This window comes from Mesitornis unicolor, unplaced genomic scaffold (assembly GCF_000695765.1).
Source record: "Mesitornis unicolor isolate BGI_N332 unplaced genomic scaffold, ASM69576v1 scaffold21658, whole genome shotgun sequence".
NCBI classification, from domain to species: Eukaryota; Metazoa; Chordata; class Aves; order Mesitornithiformes; family Mesitornithidae; genus Mesitornis; species Mesitornis unicolor.
In genome coordinates, this window is record NW_010204209.1 from 82,047 (window position 1) to 102,755 (window position 20,709).

Below are 20,709 nucleotides of genomic sequence, written 5' to 3' on the forward strand. Positions count from 1 at the left end.
CACAGTGCTGCCTATGTGGGAAAACCTTAGGAATACAAGGTTAACGAATGGAAAATGTGAAGATCAAGCAACAAAGTTATTAAACATACAGAAAAAAGATTCCATTTCATTAAAACCTGTTTTAAGTACTGCATAGGCACCACATTCCATTTGTTATACCAAGGTGTGCACATCTGTTTCCATCATTATTCACAGAGATAATGGATGTATTTTCTATGTATCATTTCAAATTTGTAACTTATAAGTGTCTTATTTTCATGACCCCAAAACTCTGGACTGTAAAACTTTACATTATACTCCCACATTATACAAATAAAGCATGCCCACCAGTCTCTCAGCAAGTAAACAACAGCTACCTCTGCAAATAATGGGCACTTCTTTGTTTAAAAGGCATGTTTTCATGGCTATGTAGTTCTTGTACCCACAAAATTACCTGGACTAACAGTTACAAGAATCAATTAAAGATGCTATAATACTACAACACACAAGCTAGTGTAAAAGGTAGAAATATTTTGCCTTTACCTATAATACGAAATGCCCTAATGAGATACTTAACACAAAAGAAGTACATTTAGGAGAAATCTAAAAAGATGTATTTATTTTCTGTGTAGATACATATGAATCCTGAAGATGATGTCCTTTACTCTTCCACTTTCACCCCAAAGTACACTGACCAGGCAAGCAACAATAACAACAATGGATAAGACAGTTGGCTTAAGTTATAGTTACATACCCCTCTAGCAACTTGATATACATATATTTGGGGAATCAACAGGAGTCAAAATACAGTTCAGGTCATAGCAGTTTATACATCAAAATGGAAATAGCCTAGAAAGCTGCATCTTGATACTGCATTAGCAATTTTAACAGCATTTCTATTACTGAATGTTTCTATCAATTACAGCTATGGAAAGTGTTGTTTAAACACAGTATTTATATTAAAAATTGCACAGAACAACATGCTTTTTTAAACTTTTATTGAATGTAGTATTTAAACAATTTCATAAACAACTAAAGCATAAAAGACTATCTGTTCATGCTGCTTCCAATCTTGCTTTTCTCCCTTTTTCCACATAGAACTTGAATGTCTCCTATAAACAAAATGGAATAAACAAGTTCAACATCGTTTCAAATGAAAAGTTACTAATTCTAAACAAAATCTTATGTCCTGACAAAAGCAAAATCTATTATTCTCTGTCATGCAAAACTAGATCTGTATTGAAGTCTGTATAAATAAGAGAAACACCACAGAGAAGATAAAAGGAAAAGGAAAACCTTGCCAAAAATGCATAATGAAGCTTCTACTGCAAAATGCAATAAACCAATCCATTTCATTTAAAAAATGAAAATAATTTTTAACTGCAATCTACAATTGTGTCAAAAAATTATGAGACGCTTTTAAAGACCAAGAAGAAAAATTGAACTGGGAAGTCAGAAAATGAGTAATTTCAGTGACTTTGAAAAAACACTCATGTTTTCAACTAGCTGCATGTAAGAAACAGACATACTAGGTTTTAGATTTACACAGTCCAAATAAAAATTCAGATTATAAATTATGTCAAGGCTGCAGAAAAACCTACACAGCTGCTAAAAGGCTAAACCAAACATTTTATCCCCAAATTCTTTCCAATTTGCAAAGTAAGAAAAGCAAATCTCATTTATCATGAAACAATATGGAGAAACAACTTATAATTAGGTCTTTACAGAACTATAGAAAAACACTTATTTTAGAATACAAAAAGTGGCTATAAAATGGCAAGTAAAAGCTTGCTTAGAGAAGGAAAACATAGTAAGTCTTTAAGTCTGCTTCACTAAAATGGTACTAGTAGACTATTAGTCAATGGAATAATGTGAAAAGTATTAACAGTCTCGACAGATGTAGTGTCATGCCACTTGTCACCCTCAAATAAGATATACTTGCACAGTTGCATATATCTGTTGGCAAGGCAGCTAGAAGCAAAGCTGCAATAGAAAAAGAATTCCTACAGTTCTAAAATCCCACCCTACTCAAGCAGTAGCTTGTACTAGATACAAAACAGGTAAATACTGAAAACTAAAACTCATTAATTGTTAATGAAATACACAAACTATAAGCCTTTTAAAGTTTAATTGCTTAGATAAATGCCCCAAGGACATTTGATAAAGGTACACCTGTAGATAAGTCCCTGATAAGGATCAGGTAGTTTAAATATCATAGACCCCAAGAGGTTTTACTTCCTCAAGTCAAATCCAATGCAAGATTACTGCATCTCCTACAATACTCAGTACTTTATACATTGCCTCCTTTGAAGAGTCTCTGCAGAGATCTAATCCCTATGTAATTATTCATGCAATTTGTTTTATTAACATTGAACATAACACAATTCTGCAGATCTATTTCTTCCTTAGGAAATACTCACAGGGGGTTCAGTGAAAGGGACGGGCTCTCCTGCTTTCTTCAGAAAAACTGCTAAAGATTTCAGAGATAGTTCATTCAGCGGTATATTCTTCGCTTTTGTTTTCTCATACACAGCCTTTACAGAAGCAACATCCCCATCCAATTCTGAGGGAAAAAAAAAATCCAAAAACCCCACCAGTGGTTAAGTATTCCTCTTTTCACCTGTTTCCATGATGTGATGCATTCCTACTACTTGCCAAAACATATTCTAAATATATTAATATCCAATATTCCAAATATTCTGGATATTCTTCATATCCTACTGATAATTCAGATAATAGAACAGAACATACAGCCATTCTCACTTTCCCTTTTATTTGAGGCTGGATGATCAATTCCTTCAAGAATGTGTTGGAACCACTAAGGATAGGAGCTGCAGTGAGTACGCACCACTCCAGGATGTGAGACACAGAGCCATACGCCTATTTCTGAAGCAAATGATTTAAAAAAATCAAAACAAAAGCTAGAATAAAAGCCACTCAAGTTCAGCATATGAGAACTGTATAAGATAATTTAATTCCCTTAAGTAAGGGCAGAATATCGTTACTGTTACAGGTGCAGGTTACATCAAATCTATAATGCAAAGGAATAGAAAAAACAAAGGGGTCAGGTGTTCATTTTAGAACACAAAGAAAAATGCACTCCATCCTATTGAGCAAGAGAAAGTGTTTGCTGACCCATCAATGCTGTTACAAACCTTAACCGTACCAGTAACATTTTGTTGGATATTCCATAAAAGGCACAATCCCCTGCAATGGGTTCTAATTAATTCAGTCGTCATTTATTGAAAGCACTCTTCACTTCCAGCTGTAAAAGAGTGGAGTGTATTTCTCCTTTCTCTGAAGCGGGAGAGGGAAGAAACTCCTTCTACATTGACTCATGCTTAACCACAGACTTTTCTGCTCCTCAGACATATGCTTGAGAAGCACCAGGATGAAACTAAAGTGACTCCTGGCAATTTCACTGTTGTCCTCAGGGTCCTAGAAGTAGTACAAAAGTTCCTAGCACCCTGTGAACAAGAAAGCCATCACGACCAGCTAAATTACTTTAGTTGCTTCGGAAAACGCAACCACCCCACCTGGGGTACAGTAGCTGTCTCAGGTTCTTACTTGTTCACTTTTGGAAGCATCATCTCCACAGCCATAAGGGCTACAAAAACAATGGTTCTTAGAGGAAAAAAAAATTTAATTATGCAGAAATTGATAGCTTGTGTCTCTTTCTCATGAGAAAAAGCTTCCCACTCACATCTGGCAAGTGGCTGAAATCCTTTTTTAATGTGGGAGGCTTCTGCAGAAACTGCATGAAGTGATAGTTTAATGAAAGCCTAATAGAAACCATTAACTTCCTACTTTTTAAAAATAGATGTATTTACTGTATGGAAAATAAAACAAAAAAAAGAGCTAATACTTAAGTTTGCATTTAATGGACCAAGCAAATGTGATTTTCCATATCGCTTTTTTCTAGAAGGTATACAACAAAGGATTATGCATCTCACCAGATGAAAGAAATCTAGTCCTGGCAGTGGATTCTATCTCAGGACAAGGAAAGGAGAAAATGAGCCTTTATTTCTTCAGTCATGGATGTCTGATACACGATCAGACTTCTTTTAGCTGTGATCTGTATCTTCACTAAACAAAAACAATTACCTTTTTATTTGTCCATTTATTCTGATAACTAGCAACAGTAACCAACTGTAATAATAGCACTCTGTTATCTTTCATTCCCCTTTCTAACTAATTAAAAATAACTGTGGGCCTCACAGGAGAATCATTTGTTCGCTAGAAAGTGATGATACTACGAAGTTGGACTTGGACCAAAATAAGAAATCATGTTTTAAAGCTTACGAACTGTAAAATCAGAAAAACAAGAATAGTATCTTTTAAATATGATGTCTTATTTCTAGCCCTCTTGGCTAGAACACAAACTAAGCTCAGCCTTCTAAATTTCAGTTGTGCTAAAAATTTTGCTGGTGATAGCCAAATTAAACTAACATACTCACCCCTACAACAAAAATGGAATGGATGAGGGGAAGAGGCAGGTAAATTGCTGTTCATGTGTACAACTCTGTACATATTATACAAAGTGGGCTCAGAATATAGTAAATGCTTCTGAATATCTTAAGAGTAGGACACCACCTTACTGCCTTAAAACAGTGATAGAAAATGCAAAGACATTCTAGTATGACTCATCCATCCCAGCCTTAGCAAATTGGGTCAAGTAACTGATGTGTACTCTTCTACCTGATACAAGAGTGGAATTGATGTCTCATACAGGTGATATGCTTGTGCAGAATAACCTGGGAAAGGCTTTTCAAACTCTTCATGCTGGTACTGAATATCTCCTCTAGAACTTGCTATGAGCCAGCTACATCTCTGTCTGAAGAAACTACAGCAACCAACTTCATATACAGCATGGCTTCACATGTTGAATACACTCTAACCACTGTTTTAGTTATAAGAGAGCAAGTGAGTGATTCTTTGCAATCTCTTTATGAAATTGTTGTACTACAACACAGTTGGAAAGGATACTGAAAAAAGGAGTTATTTAACTTACGGAATTTTTACAGAGGTAAAAGCAGTAAAGAACTAATGATAGTGTAAAGCAGCAAAGTACAGTGCTGGTGACAAAAGAGCTTTGTTTGTTTTATGAAAATATGTTAGAAAAATTACCCTGCTGCGAATGAAACTATGGGACTGAAAGATTTTGGTAGTGATTGCTGTTTCAAATATTACTAAGCAAGTCAATTTTGATGCTACATCATGAGAACTTCTACAAGTTGATTCAAATAGAGCAAAGTTTGTATTCCTTTGACACCATACCTTGGATTTGAAGTGTTTTACTTAATTATTCCTATTTATCTCCTCTGTGATATACTGGAGCACAAGAGCTTCCATCATTATTATCTTTTTGCTTGTAATACACATGTGAAGAGTATTTGCTTCTTGTAATAAAACTGGAGGACCATATCAGAGTACACAAGGCAAAGGACACTACACTAGAGAGACACAAGCTTCCAACTGAGTGTTAACGTAGGGGCTCTGTGTCCTGTTTTTTCAAGAGTGAGTGTTGCAAATAAACATTTAAATAAGCAACTTGATTTTTTTAGAGCTGTTCCTCTCCTGAGTTCAACTATAAAAAGAGAACTGAGCAGCACTTCAAATCAAATATTTAGGTAAATCCAAATAAAGGCATCAGGAAAATTAACTTTGGCTAAATTAAAACAGGTATAAAAAATCTACACTAATGACAGGAAGGCCCTTGCAGATTACTGATAGAACTAATCACTTACGATTTTGAAACACACACAAAATATACACAATATACTTATTACATGTTGTTTCAGGGGAAAAAAGCTAGATTAATTTTAAAAGCCATTAATTTCTACAGTACTTAGCTCCATGGGTTAGCATGGATCTCTTTTTTATCTCATGAAGCCTCTACTTAGCCTCTACTGTAGCACTATCCTTTAATCTAATGCAGCTCCTTTTGTAAAGGATTCAAGGTGTGGGTCAGTTGGTCGCTTTTCCAATCTAATAGCTAGGATATATAAAGACCAAACAGATGTAAACAACAAAAATTTCAGACAAACCTTCAACTCTTTGTGGCTCAAACTACAGCAACTTACACAGTGTAGATCCTACTCGTCTTTCTAAGGGTTTCCATGACCTTTCTGAATGTCTCAAAAGTTCTTACTAAGAAACTACTCCAAGAGGAGTACATTACCATAACATCTCATGAGGTAACGGTATGCAACTTCCATATCCAGCTGCTCAGGATTCAGTTCTAGAAGTGTTTCAATCTTCTTTGCCTACGAAATTTGATGCACAGACAGAAAGAGCCTTGATTTCAGATCTTAAAGAACAAAACAAAATTCCCAAACTTAAAAGGTCTGAAATAATTACTCTTACGTGATATGAACTGAAACGGTAACAAGGAATGGACTGTGCAACCAAAAGTAGTCATAACAACTTTCTTCCCAAAATTTAATATCCAGATAAGACATAGTCAAAGAAATTAAGGCACAAAGCAAAACAAAATATAAGACTAAAACTCATTATCAAGAAGCCTAAATATTAGTTTCCCTATGTATTCATTTTTTAAGGAAGAAATCTATGCATTAATTAGAGTATGTCAGGATTCTAACCAATTTTTTAAAAATGCAAACCACTCGGCAGCTTTCACCAATCTAGAGGTCAATATTAGCTATGATCAGTGCTTAAAAGTCAGGTGACTAACAAACGTGCTTAAATTTGGAACCTCCCTCCCTTAACCTCTGATTCTAGTTTCAAAAACTCTCAGGTCTTGAATTAAGGAAACTTTATAGAAATTATTAACATCTTTATCACATACTACTAACTGCTATGCACTATTAACATTTCAGCTTGAAAAGAGAGAAAATGTCAAATTTTTAAAAATTCATCTACAGACACCAAGAGATGGTGTTTATCATCGTCACTTCAACAGAACTTCTAATGCACAAGTATTTAACAGCAATTTTCCCAAAACATAAATGTGCATTTTCCCTCATTTGAAAGGTAGTTATTTTAGTTTGTATATTAACTGTCTCCTGATACTGCTCCTTTGTGAAAGAGAAATCAATGCGCTTTTGCATGCATGTGTGTTTTTTGGTTTGGTGGTGTTATTGTTGTTGTCGTTCAGTGCTGTGTTTTCGGGGGGTCTGGTTTGGGGTTGTGGTTTTTTTTTTTGGGGGGGGTGTTTGGTTCATTTTTGGGGGGAGGTTTATGGTTGGTTGATTGGTTTGGGGTTTGTTTTTTATTATTTTGAAGGGGGCATATGAGGAGGGAGGGACAGAAGCAGGCATATAAGTGAGGACATTTTGAATTACGGGGAACGAGCATAAAGCCAGGATTCTAACCAGATGCTCAAACTAGATACATGCCCAAACCACCATAACAAGTAATATGAAATGTGTCTTTTACTATAAACAAAGAGATATTTTATCATTAGAAAGAGGATGATGTTTTAACTCGCATTTGTATTCATTCAATGTAGCCAGCAAAATAAGTACTCCCAGGTTGCAATACTGGATAGTGCAGTAAAACACTCAAAGCACAATGTTTGTAGGATATAAAGCATACCAACAAAAATTATTGAAACAATAGAAAAATATTAACTACAACTCTCCTTTCCACCATGCTGCATAAACTGTTCCTTTAAATGTAACCAGCTCTGCAAATCAACCTTCCCCCTTGCCAAAAAACCTGATAAACCTGTCAATTGTGGAGTTCAAAATCTAAAACACTTCAACAAAGGTTTATTAAATAGTATTTTGCTACACATACAATGATATACATAAAAAAATATAATACCTGTCCAGGTTTAGATGCTGTTCTAGCTATAAAAGTTGTTAAAGTTCCCTTCTCAATTAATGCACCACACTTCTGAGAAAAAGAAAAAAATGTAGTAGTCATGAGCAGATTAGTGATAAACAAAATGACTAAGGTGAAAAATTCAAATTATAGATGTTTAAAATAATATATTAACACATCACCTATTTACAAGGTAAATAATTGACCATTAGTTTGAAAAAATCAGAAACCAACCACCACTGAACATAGGAAACAAGTTCATTTCATGCACCGTTTTGGTAAACATTTTTCTTAAAATGCTAGGTATAAAGTTTGTTTAAAACAAAAGGGGAAAGAATTAAACTAATACTTCAACACCACAAAAACGAGGTTTAGGACTGCAAAAGAATGAAAAAAAGAAACACTATTCCTCTCCAATTATACTGCCAAGCATTCACAAGTGAGCTAGGGATCATAAGGTTAATTATACATTTAATAAGGTGTCAGGGAGATAACTGCTCGTTTCTTTATAAAAATTAAAATGTACAAAGCAAGTTCTCTTTAAAGTATAATTACCTACACTTATGCATACAAAGGACTGATTTCAATCTCTCTATTTTATAAAAGGCTTTCACTGCAATAGACAGTGAGAGAGAGAGAAGTTGAACTTAAAAAAAAGTTTGAGACAGATCAGATAAATCAAAAATCTACTTTACTTAACAAACAAGGACAAAACAAAATACACAGACAGTATTTTAATGTATGTTCCTCAAAGGTGTCAGTCCTAAAATTCTTACAATGCAGTGCTTTTCACCAGCTGTAAGATATTTTATGAGTACAAAAACGCACAGGAAGAAGAGAATATTGTGCATATAAAACACAGATACCATGAATCTATTACATTCAGGTGGTATTTTAAACATGCACATGCAAGAAATTTTGGTTTATGCCATTACGAATGTAATATGTGTATAATATAGTTTGACAGGCTCTTAAAGGTACAGGTGAAAAGTTGTGAAGCCTCATTCCATCTGGAAAACTGAGACAAAAATGTACCCATAGTGTTCTGCCAAAAAACTCCTTTATGGTGATAAACAAAGGCAAAATATTCATGGGAGAAACTTGCAACACTTTATTTAGTGATTCTAGCTATTCTCATCTACTGTCAGCATAAGGAAAAAGGATGCTCTGAAAGGAAAGAGACAGTCTAGTTGGAGAGATGTTTTCCATAGCCCCCTTTCGTGCTGAATTATCAAACCACTTCTGACTTCCGTCAGTAAAAGCATCCTCCCTCCAGCCAGTAGAAAAGACACTGTTGCTGTTTCTGGCACTTTTAAACAGACTCTTAGATGCATTTTTGAAAGCAAGGATTCTCCATGTGTCTATTAAAAGCAAAATAATTCATTTAGATTGTGGTTTACTTCTCAAGAATATAACAAGCAATGGACAGTGATTATTACTATCTTCTAGTTACCTATTAGTAGAATACTTGATCCACAATAGTGGTCAAGAATGTTTAACACAACTGAAAGCTTTGCCTGCACTATATAAAAAACCAAATTCTCTCATATACAGAGATGTTTCAACTCAAGTTTATCTGTGAATGTTCACTTAACAGGAAATATTTTAAAATTCTCCCCCAAGACGTAGTATATACTATGTTATTTCAAGTATGCTATAGAGCCATGAATTTAATTCCAACAGTTGGATGCTGTTGTAATAAGAAGTTTTAGGAATATATGAATGGATATTATTCCAGGTATTTAAAACTTTAAGAACATGCAGAATTTCCTTAAAAATGCAAAACACCCTATCTTCACAAAAACAAGAAATCATAATGGATTTTCATTCACACATTCAATTTCATTCATTTCAAAGAGCAAGCAAAAAATCAGGAAGAGTAAACTAACTTGAGATTTTTTTTGCATTTTGATGTTTCATGCTATATAGCAAGAGGGTTTTATACCAAAATTGTAGTCTCCTTTAAATTTAATACTCAGATGACCAGTTAGGCAAAACAATAGAAGTAATATTCCAGACCAGAGAATATACAAATAATACACCTCACACTGCAGCAGAAGTAACTGAACACATTTCTTGGTATGTATTCTTCTCAAAAAATGGTCCTGAAATATCATAAAACATCTGATGGATGAAGCAGAGCTTTTTCTTTCATGGTTTAAAATACCTAGGAACTAGTAAACGAGTAGTATGTACTTAACAGGAGATGGTAAGAGGCCTCAGCCTGAGGCAGGAGCCAAGGCATGTAGAACAATCTACTGAATCGGCATGACGACTGGACTGTCACCTGCCGAGATGGAGCCTCCCTGATGGAGCCTGTTTGTGCAGGTTGCCAGTGGCAGCTCTCGTCACCCCCAGTTCACCCCACCTCTGGCTCGGCTTTGTCCTTAGCTCTGTACAAACTGCATCAATGCAGCTGTCTCATTCCCTGAAGATTGCCTACTCAGTGAGACTGTGGCCCAAAGAGCAGCGCTTGTCTTTGAGTGCATCTGTGACACTCAAGTGAATAGAAAGCAAATTCAGCTCTTAATAAAACCTGAATATGGCATATACACTATTATAGCAACCAAGTGAAATAAAGTCCATGAAAAGCAAATATTACCTGCTTCTGGTTTGCATGCTGTACAGCTGTAAGATACTATTATATTTACAGCACTTAAGAGATAATATAAGAAGTTGCAAGGGAATGGTTTGCAAGAAGTAACTGCTGCCTAACAGAAAACTTATAAAAGCATATTTGCTTTGGATGGAATACCAAGCAATATACCAGTCCTCCTTTATTCCCTTCAGATTGTTACAAGACAAAAAAAAAACAAAACAAAACACCTTTCGACTCTGGCACCTACTACTACTAAAGTACTAGCTCATGGGTTTGGAATAGTCTAAACTGTGTTACTGCTACTCACACTAATTCAAAAGCACACTAGTACTAGCCTATGCTACACACCACCTCTTTTTGACAATTTTGCAGTTAACCTTTGAAGAGCTCTAAGTATTTCTGTACCTCTCTTGTTATGTCATTACCTGTATCAGCGATCTGGCATCATCCACTCTGTCTGCACTGACATATTGAAGGAAAAGATCTGTGACAGGTCTGCAAATTCCAAACTGACTGGCCAGTCGCTCTGCCATCACACCAACTGCAAAATGATAGGTACACAGGGAAAAATCTTTGATTGAAAAGCCACTTTTGTAAACTTCACTGGCATGATTTATGCTGACTGAGCAGGTTTTACATGTAATAGCTCTTTCATAACACCTCTGTCTAGTCAGAATATTTAAATATTATGGCAATTAACTTACATTTTTGCAAAGCTCGTTCTAATCCTTCCTCAGACACCTTTCTTAACAAATAAGAAATACTTCTGACAGGTTGATCAGGATTCTGTGCACCAGAGATAAGCAGAGGCTCAAGGTATTCCACAGCAGCATCAAGGTCATTGCTAGGAAAAGAGATTGAATTGGCTCAGTTTCTGAAATCAAGATGTCTAAACCTAAAAAAGCAATTATAGTAAAGTTTTTGTTTTCTACATTAAGGTTATATTTTTCCCAGGAATGCGAGAGTACCTATGACTTAATTCAGATACCGTAAAAATGAAAACATTTATGACTGAATGAATAAATCAACCCATAAGTAAAATTTTTAAGGATCTTTGACCTGTACAAAACCTAAGTGATTTTGACACACATTTTTCCTCATTAAGGAAGAAGAGTTCAGCTAGCTGCTTCAGGAAAATGTGCTCTGCAAATCTAGAAGGCAAAATCAAAACATTAAACGGAAGGTATCTGAATAATTAATGCAACTCAAGTATTTCTTTTAATGTTATTCAATTAATTATTTACCCAATTTTTCCCATGCCTGCCTTTTTGGATGCGAAAGACAATGTTAAATGTCGTTTAGTCAGTACCATTGTCCAAACACTTTTAATCTTGTGGTCTAAGAATAGCAAATGCTAATAATATAATGCAGGAAGTGTTCACCAAAGTGTAAAGTCTACTTCTAGCATTCTAAAAAGTTCAAATGACAACATCACTTATAAGTCCATTCTAAAAATTAATTTAATTGAAAAAGAAATCGGAGCACGATGAATGCTTTTTGGCAAAGCAGAAATGCAACATACTTCAAAGCTAAGAAAAATGCTTTGGAAAATGTATCAGAAACATGAATCTACCAATAAATGAACATGTATTAAGAATGTAAGCGTCTGGTTTTCATGGTTCTCAAGATACAGCTAGGAAGGTATTTAATAATATATAAGGTGCATATTATTTATGCTGCTAAGTCTTTCCATACATCCAAGATAGTTTCAGTATGGCAAATGAAAAGTTGATGCTACGTAAATAACCTGTGACTGCATACAACTATTTATTTATTTATTCTTGTTACCAATCTACATCTTAAGAACATGGCACGACCTGTAACACTTTTATGACGTGGAAATACAGGAAAATATGCAGCTTATGAAACAAATCATGAAGCATCTTTCCTATTCAGAGTGTTTAATTTAGGGAAAAGTCAATGCACTAGAACTGCTTGCCATGGACCACTCAAATTAAATATTCCCCAGATAGTCCTTTATAAACAGATTGTTTTACATGGCTGAAAATATAGTGAGCTCACTACTGGAACTGGCCTGCATGGTTCTCCTTCAATTCAAGTCCTCTTGCTGTTCCAAACACTTCAGTGACTACTCTCTCTGTTCTGGCATGCCTGAGGCGATCAGGTATCTGCTATGTACTACACAGTTCTACAGCTTTTCTGCCAAGTTAGACACAGGAGCTCTACCTGATTAAACCAGTTTGAAATAAAAAAACAGAATATGTAGGATTCCCAAAGACTGGTTTCTGCAAAGAGTATTTGAGAAGTCTGTAATATGCCCTTTCTCATAGAAGTGCTTCCCCCATGAAGTTTTCTACAAAATATAAACTAGCATAGTACCAACAAAACAAAAATGGTAGGCAAAATATAATACTGAATTAAACAGCTGAATCAAAGGATACTCAAAGTGTGACGATAATTATAATGATCAAAACTGTGGCCTAAAACAGCACAGCAGCCAGTGTTTTTTACAATTCTGTCCAAAAAAAAAAAAGAAATCCACTCCACAGATTTATGTCTGGTTTTCACATTTTGAGGGCAAACATAATAATTTGTAATTCCAACTACTGGAACAACTAGTAGATCTTTGTTTCTGAACACATATTATATGCATAATCTGTGGGTGCTAAGTTCTAATATTATTTACATTTATATTGACAGTAATTCAATTTTATATTCGGATTTCACAGAGCTTTTGGTCTAACACCAAGGAGAACACTTTACATGAGGCACAATACATTAGAAGAAAGGTATCAAAGCTAAATTACACCACCAGAGAAGATCTTGTGCTCTCCCAAATCCTTCATAGCTATCAACCCCAAATGTGTTTGAGAAATGGTACAAGAACAGAACTGAACAGCACATCACCCAAATTCAACAGAATTTTAACATTTAAGAGACTGTAAGAATGGAAACAGAATGGAATGGATAATGCAAGTGAGTTCCCATCAGTCTGCATAAAAGAATTACATGTATCAGTCCCAGAAATACTTACTTCTTAGTATGAGCGAATGCAATAGCATTAGCAATTAGTGAGGCAGATACACCAATTGATTTTCTGATGTCTTCCACCATGCTTTTAAGTGCTTCCAGGTTCTTTATATCTCCTTTTTCTGCCAGAGCTTGAGTGAGTGCAGTAACTGCTGGTCTAGAGGGCAACAAGCCATTGTCAAGCACTCCTTTTAAAACAGCCATGGCATCTAATGATGGTAAAGAAATAAGAGAAAAGGAAAATGGATTTTAATTCAGAAGGTAACCATGCTGCTGGTATTATTAAACCTACCCTTTTAAAAACTTGTACAGAAAACAATTCTCTTGCTGAACTTAAGCCCCAAAATTGCTATAGTGAATTATAACTTGAATATATACACACAAAAATAAAAACTTTCAACAGTAATGTAGGTTAAAATGTGTTAATATTTCTCAATAGAAAGTATTAAGATACTTGTATCATTTAATTAATTTTATAGTATCCAGCTCAAAAAAAGCAGCTGTGTCATAAATGTCCTCCCTTTTGCCATTAAAGTTAGGACCTTTCCAGCTTGTTTTCTCTCCAAACTATAAGCAATTTTCATTACTAAAACCAATAAAAGTTGCATACTTCATAAGAATAAATACAGTTTAAAAATGAAATTGATTATTGAAACTGCTAAAGTCTAACACTCAGATTTGTGTTTTTAAGTGTGCACCAAAACTTTGTTTACCAAGATTTAATTGGTAAATAAAAGCACAGAACAAGTCTCCATATGAGAACTAAAACTTAACACTGGACATTTACCTCAAGAACTCCTAGAGCTACAGCAGCTACCTACATTAAAACCACCCCAAATCAATCTCCTATCTGTCTGTCACAAACTCCCCAAACTCAACACAGATGCAGTCACCCTCATTTCTCTAACCAGAATCCTTGTCACTTTACGTTATACATGAGCAAGCACACACAGAAAGACATGCCCTTCTGGTACAAAGCTCTTACTCCCTACCAGCACAGTCAGGATTAATCACAGATAATAATTATAATACCAAGGGATAACACTTATAACATAATATACACCCACTTGGAACTCCACAGCATTAACATCTCAATTCAATACGCAGGTACTGCAGAAACCAAATATTACTTTTACAAGAGAGAAAGAAAAAACATCCTGAATACCTAACCTTCCTTCACAGGAAATTTTATTTCTGCACCCTCTGTCCCTTCCTTTCCCCCTGCCCTCCTTTCTTATTAGGGAAAAAAGAGAGCCATACATGAGGGACAAGATTCCCAACATTTAAAAAGCAAACTTAAAACATGCTAAGTTCAAATTCTCTCCTGACCTCCTCTGCTCATATTTTTATGTTCTTATGCAAAAGCACTTATTACTATTAATCTGAACACATAATTTAATCCCTTGATTTTTTAATACTTAAAAGTAGGAAACTATGTGCTTGTGAAAACCGACTATTTATCTTTTAAAAAGCTTTCCTATAAACTCTACAAATTCCATAATGTGAAACTCAAGTTCTGACCCTTAAAGTAACCTGGGTTTCACCAACTTCTTGCTAGATTACATTAGAGCTCTTGCAAGAATACTTAGGGACCTACCTAAAAACTCCTACCTATACCATATTACATAGCAAAGAATGATAGTGAACGATATGAGGAAGTGACAAAGCAAGCAAGTTTTACACAAGTGAAAGCCATCACAGGGTGTAGGTCGAATGGAGTTCATGACCAAAAGATTACAAAACGACTGTGCCCAAAAAAATTTGGGGTAATCTGTGAGCCTCCGAAAATGACAAGTATGGTTGAAATATTTAGCAGCTAACATTTTCATGGCTTCAATTACAAAAAGAGAAGCAGCATCTTTCAAATTAAAATAGGAAAAAGGATTAAGTCTGACTATTCCATTAAATTACCAAAGTAAAGCTTGTTCAATACACAAGACAAAGGAAAATATAATTTTGCAATTCCACAGATGTCTTGAGAAACTTTGTAATGTGCAAAAGAACCATTTTTAGAGTACAACAAGGTAAAGGGTAGACGTGGCAGAGAATTTAGTGTGCTAGCTAAAAGGAAATCATGTAGTTAGCGCAAGAGATTGGCAGGATACAAAAGCATCAGTGATGGTTTGCAGAAGCGAAGATTTTTGGTGTGTAGTATTTAGGAATAACTGGCAAAACTTCATGGCACACTGGACAGGAAGCAGCAGAAAATTTATTAGAATAAAATCAGACAGAAAAGTCCAGTGGAGGCCTTGAAAACTGCAAAAAAAGTAAGAATTTCCAAGAGCAAGAGAAACAATGTAATTCACCACAAATCATTCAGTCGATGACATCTGGCAGTGACATCAGAATGGAGACTGAATAGGGAAGGATTTTGAAAGAAAAGTTTATCAGATGTAGGAAAGAGTACAAGTAATTACTCATAGTAATTTTAATGTAGCTGATGTTACACGGGTTCAGACTACTACTGCTACACACTGTGGAACCAAATAAACTTAACTGATGGCAGAACCAAAAATGGATTTTCTGGTATGGAAGTAAAACCCAGTTCAGCGTAATACATTGTCTTTGTACGTAGCTGCTTTAATGCTTAAAGCTATTGATGAAAATAGGTATCAACACTGCACCTATGCTTGCCCAGGGACAAAAGGTTCAGCACTGCATGTAAAACCATGTGCTTGCATAGTTTTCCTCTGTCACAAGAGTTCTATGGAACAACTAAATAAGTAAAATCTAATGCTGTGAAGCTGAACTCTAGGCTGGAAAACAACAGTGCTGGGAACTAAAGTAACACAACTACAAACTTAATCCACCATCTTGTTGGGGACCCTTACATACTCTTCAGACACCATTTTCTTTTCTATCACCACCGTTGCATTAAAAAGAAAACCAAACTGAGTATTTTGTTACTGCTGGTATTGAGAACTATTAAAAAGTATCTGATTAAGTTTTTAAATCAATATTATAATCATTTTGTGCACAATCATGCGCATTTAACAGTCAATTTAACTCATCTGGTATCTCGCACAACCAACACAATATGCAAGAAACAACTGCTGGGAATTGTTTCAGATGCTCTAAAGTATGTTAATTTCCAAAGCAAAATGACTTGTGCTGTGAATTTTAACGCACTTGAAAGCCTGTACTTTCTCTCGTTCTGGAGCACAAATTTTGCATGTCTGAAGAGCTGTGATTCATCTTAAGAAAACCCATCTTGTGTTAAATGGAATGGAAACTGGACTAAGTGGTCAAATGACAAGTACATTCATATTCAAGCTGTATTATAAATGCATGTACAGTAATTTACGTCTCTCAGCTACCACAAAAGGCTCTTGATAAGCAGGTAATTTGCTAAATGGACTCCTTTATCCAAGTATTCGAAGGGCGTTACAAGAAAAATCTGCAGAGGCATTAATGTGACGTAAAGGTCAAGCATTGTGACATACCTTTCAAATAATCCCGCCTAACTTGCGATATGATGAGGAGGCTGCTGGCAGCACTGTTCAGTGTGAAGCCCTTGATGTGGGTCTCAGCACTAAAAGAAGCAGACATTTAGAAAGGAATTACTGACATGCTTCTGATACGATAATAAATGGTTGAGCACCAAGGTGAAATTATAAAAACTACTGTTCGTATGTTAAAAATATTGCTGCAAAATATCGACCTGGAGACAGCTTTTGTGTTATCCTGTCAATGGTTATAGAAGGATAATTTTTTTTTGCATTCTGACAGATGACAAAGTTGGAAGTGAGCAACAAAAGAAACAAAGTACAAGATTTTTTTTAAACAATCGGTTCAGATTCTTGAATGCTGACATATTAGATGACTAAAATAACTGCGTGCCCTGCATTGTTCTGTTGTATCCTAAGCTGGATACTTTTTCTTCTTTTTTCAATAGTCACCATAATTATAAAATGTAGAACTATTCTTTCAGCAATAAAAATGAAACATTTATTTTCAGCACTGTATATTTTAAACATAAACTGAAGCATATTACTAACTAACACCATATCATTTGGTTGATCAATTTTCAAATTTCTGTCATCTAGATGTATACAGGTTTTAAAGTGAACATATTACATCTGCTGCCTTAGCCATGTTAAAATTGTATTTTGCTTATCAATTCTTCATCTCCTGTAACACAAAACTTAACGTATCTATATCAAAAAGAATCTTTATTTTAATAACACCGCTAAAGCTTTTCTTAGACTCTAGAAATTAGGCAAGAGAGACTAACCCGCAATCACACTGATCTCGTACAACAAAACGTTCCCATTCCTAAATGACATACAGCCACATTTTTAATATATAAGGATAACTTTACAAATGTTCATTTCTAGATTACAAAATCTCTACACAGAAAAGGGGGGCATTGCCATTTACCATATCAGCAATCAAGATAAACCTCACTGATCATCTTGTGGCAAACAACTGAGCAGCCTACCTACTTGAACTTAGAGGCTGAGCGGATTGGGAGGTAAGCAGGGTCATTGCTAAATTATTCTCCTCAATTCCAAGAAAATCCTTCACATCGCATACAATATGACTATCCTCTCAGTCACTTTCAGCCTCCTAGACTCACGAATGCAGTCACTGGACTCGGGATTTTCTTACTCTCCCAACCAATCCTCTTAATCCCTGCCTAAGCACCCACTGCTCAGTTCCGCCTTTTTTTTTCCCTTTGTCCCATCTGTCAAAGCCCTTAAGTCAACAATTCATGCATGAGACTGTAAATTACATATAACAAAGGATTTACTTTCTCCAATCTTCCAATCTTTAGTGTGATTAAATAGATGTTAGCTACTATTACAGAACTAATCCATCATTCCAGTACTCCTACATTTCTATTTAAAACTTCTTGGACTAAATGCAGTAAATATTTCTCAAAACAGTGCTAAAATGCCAAAGCAACTAGACTTGGGTTGACTAACAGATCGAAAATCTTCTGGGTTGTCTGGCTGGTTTGTTTTTGAGGTTTTGTTTTGTTTTCAAATGCAGAGTAGGAATGCAATTTCCTTCTACCACATTTTCTCTTATGCAAGTTTCTCAGTTCTGATAACAGGAGGGAAGTTTTAAAATTATCTGTCCTTTTCAAATCTAAGACTTACTTATTTTGTTGCCTATGCTAATACTCATACTAAAGCTCTCTAAATATTATTTAAATTTCAAATTTGGCTTCAAGCAGAGTAGAAAGAAAAAGATGTTAGCTTACATAAATGAAGGTAGCTTTCCTCTATTTTATGAAAATATTAGGAGTTGCACAAGTTTCAGGCCACTGCACACATTTAGGCTCCGTAGGAGTAATCTCTTTGTAATGTGAGGTTGGAAAAATTGTCAAGCATGCAGAAACGTGTGCAAAGCACACAGATTTGCTATTCCTCAACCATGTGTACACACACAATCACTTTCTCTATTTCAGTGAATAATTTAAAATTTATAGACTTATGAAAATGCTTAATGCAAGCACGAATTTCTTAGAAAAAAGATATACAGATAAACACCATGAACACTAACTATATGAAGCCTTTTCTGTCTTGATGCAACAGTGAGCTGTTACAGGCTTCTTAGAATGTCATTATTTGCAATTTCTATGCTACAAGATGGAATATAAGAGTTCTGAAAAGCACAGGGGTTATGATGATGGTTGCCTCTGACCAGTGACCAAGAATAGAACCTCTTATTGAATCCTTTTTTTTTCCCTAAATATCTCAAGGTTCAGAGGCTTAGTCCTTTAAAACACATCTCCAGCTCCTTTAGTCTTTACAATTTTTGTTCATTTTTTCCCCTGCATTTTGAACTTACATACTAAAACACTTATCTAAAGTGGGAATTCTGAATCACTAAAATACTAGGAACAAGCCACCACCTTCTTTCTGGTCTTTCACTCTGCAAATTACTGCTGATAACTTGCAATACTTTGTGCATCATCCTCACAAGTGTGTTTGAGTTGCAGAGCAGGGAAGCAGTCAATGCATGTACAAATCTTCAGTACAAAGTTTCAAACTTCTTCCCTGAAGAATCTTTCTAAACATCTTTTGATACATGAACCTGTTCTGTGAAACTAAATTTTATCAGCATTCTTTGTATTTCTAAAGTGTGTCCTTTCCATCTTCTATTTACAAAGATTTATCAGTTACTTCCATTTCAGGGAGATTAACTTGATTAAATGTTTTAATTTTTCCTTAATATAAACCATATATGCATAAAGCACAAACCTTCCTTTATCTTAAAGCCCAATTACTGAAACTTATTTTTAGAAAAATTATTTGTTCTTCTGAACACAGAACTCTGATAACTTTTCAATTAAAGACATTTATTTGGTTTAAACACTTATTAAGAAAACTTGAAAATAATAATCAACTTACAGTATACTGGTCTAAGACATCAAAAACTAAGTTGATTCTAAAAATTACTAGATTTCTACAGCGCTGCATGGAGCATGGAAGTTACCTACAAGCACTTACACATTCACTGTATTCAGTCAGAGAACACACTTGATGACAACCACTGTTCTTGTTTTAGCTGAAGAAACTGAAAGACTTAAATTACTTAAAACTTTAATTTTTATTCTTCTTACCTCTACATTAACGAGTAGTAACACACTTTGAAGCCTATAATCTGACCAGAACACAAATTACAGGCAATAATTAAAGCAGGCAGTGTATAATACAACTCACTAAGGGTTAATTCAATGCCGGTGATTCTAATAATGCACGACAGCAGGTTGGATTTATTTCAGAAGTGTAAGAGTTGGATCTAAGGTTTATGGTCATCTCCTAGCCACTGGCATCATGGTCAAATGTACCATTTTGCACTTGGCAGGCAGCCAGCTGCCAGGAAGTGTGGGATGGGTATGAAAGCAGCAGGGATAAACATTGAGGGGAAGGCTCACGGGCAGCTAAGTGAAGGAATCTTGTCTGTTTGGATATTGCTCTAAAGAGGAAAAGGCAGACTGCCAGAAGGGTAGACTTTCAGTTCTGATGCCAAGTACATTTGTGGATACTGTTAGTTGAAATGAGTTATTAGCAACACATACTGTCACTCTTGTACCTTTCTAATATATAGCATACCGCCCTATGAAACTCTGGTGTATTTCTACATCATACATCCTAATTACCAGTCATGACTTGTTACCCATTGAAAGATAAGGACTTACCTGCAAATGATCCAGAAATTATTTAAGACATCCCCCCAACAAATTAAAACCCCAAACACAGAAAAGCCTTACATGTGTTTTACTTTGATGGCTTCTTCAAGACAATTCTGCGCTAACAACGCTTTTATAAGGGTGTCATAAGAACGATAATGAAACTCATCCTTCCCTTGCATTTTCAGGAAAACATTGTAGGCCTCTA

General features: G+C 35.2%; 1 protein-coding gene across 1 annotated transcript in view; it reads right to left on the reverse strand.

Annotated features, from left to right (window-relative positions):
• Positions 1–1,034: 1,034 nt before the first annotated feature.
• LRPPRC (leucine-rich pentatricopeptide repeat containing) overlaps positions 1,035–20,709 on the reverse strand; it is a gene marked incomplete at its 5' end in the record, with an annotated part of 72,003 nt that continues 52,328 nt past the window's right edge. Inside the window, 9 exons of the mRNA XM_010190996.1 lie at positions 1,035–1,091; positions 2,400–2,542; positions 6,161–6,245; positions 7,768–7,839; positions 10,792–10,907; positions 11,071–11,210; positions 13,362–13,566; positions 16,801–16,889; positions 20,583–20,706. Of these exons, the coding sequence (XP_010189298.1) occupies positions 1,035–1,091; positions 2,400–2,542; positions 6,161–6,245; positions 7,768–7,839; positions 10,792–10,907; positions 11,071–11,210; positions 13,362–13,566; positions 16,801–16,889; positions 20,583–20,706 (1,031 nt within the window). The remainder of the gene's footprint in view (positions 1,092–2,399; positions 2,543–6,160; positions 6,246–7,767; positions 7,840–10,791; positions 10,908–11,070; positions 11,211–13,361; positions 13,567–16,800; positions 16,890–20,582; positions 20,707–20,709) is intronic.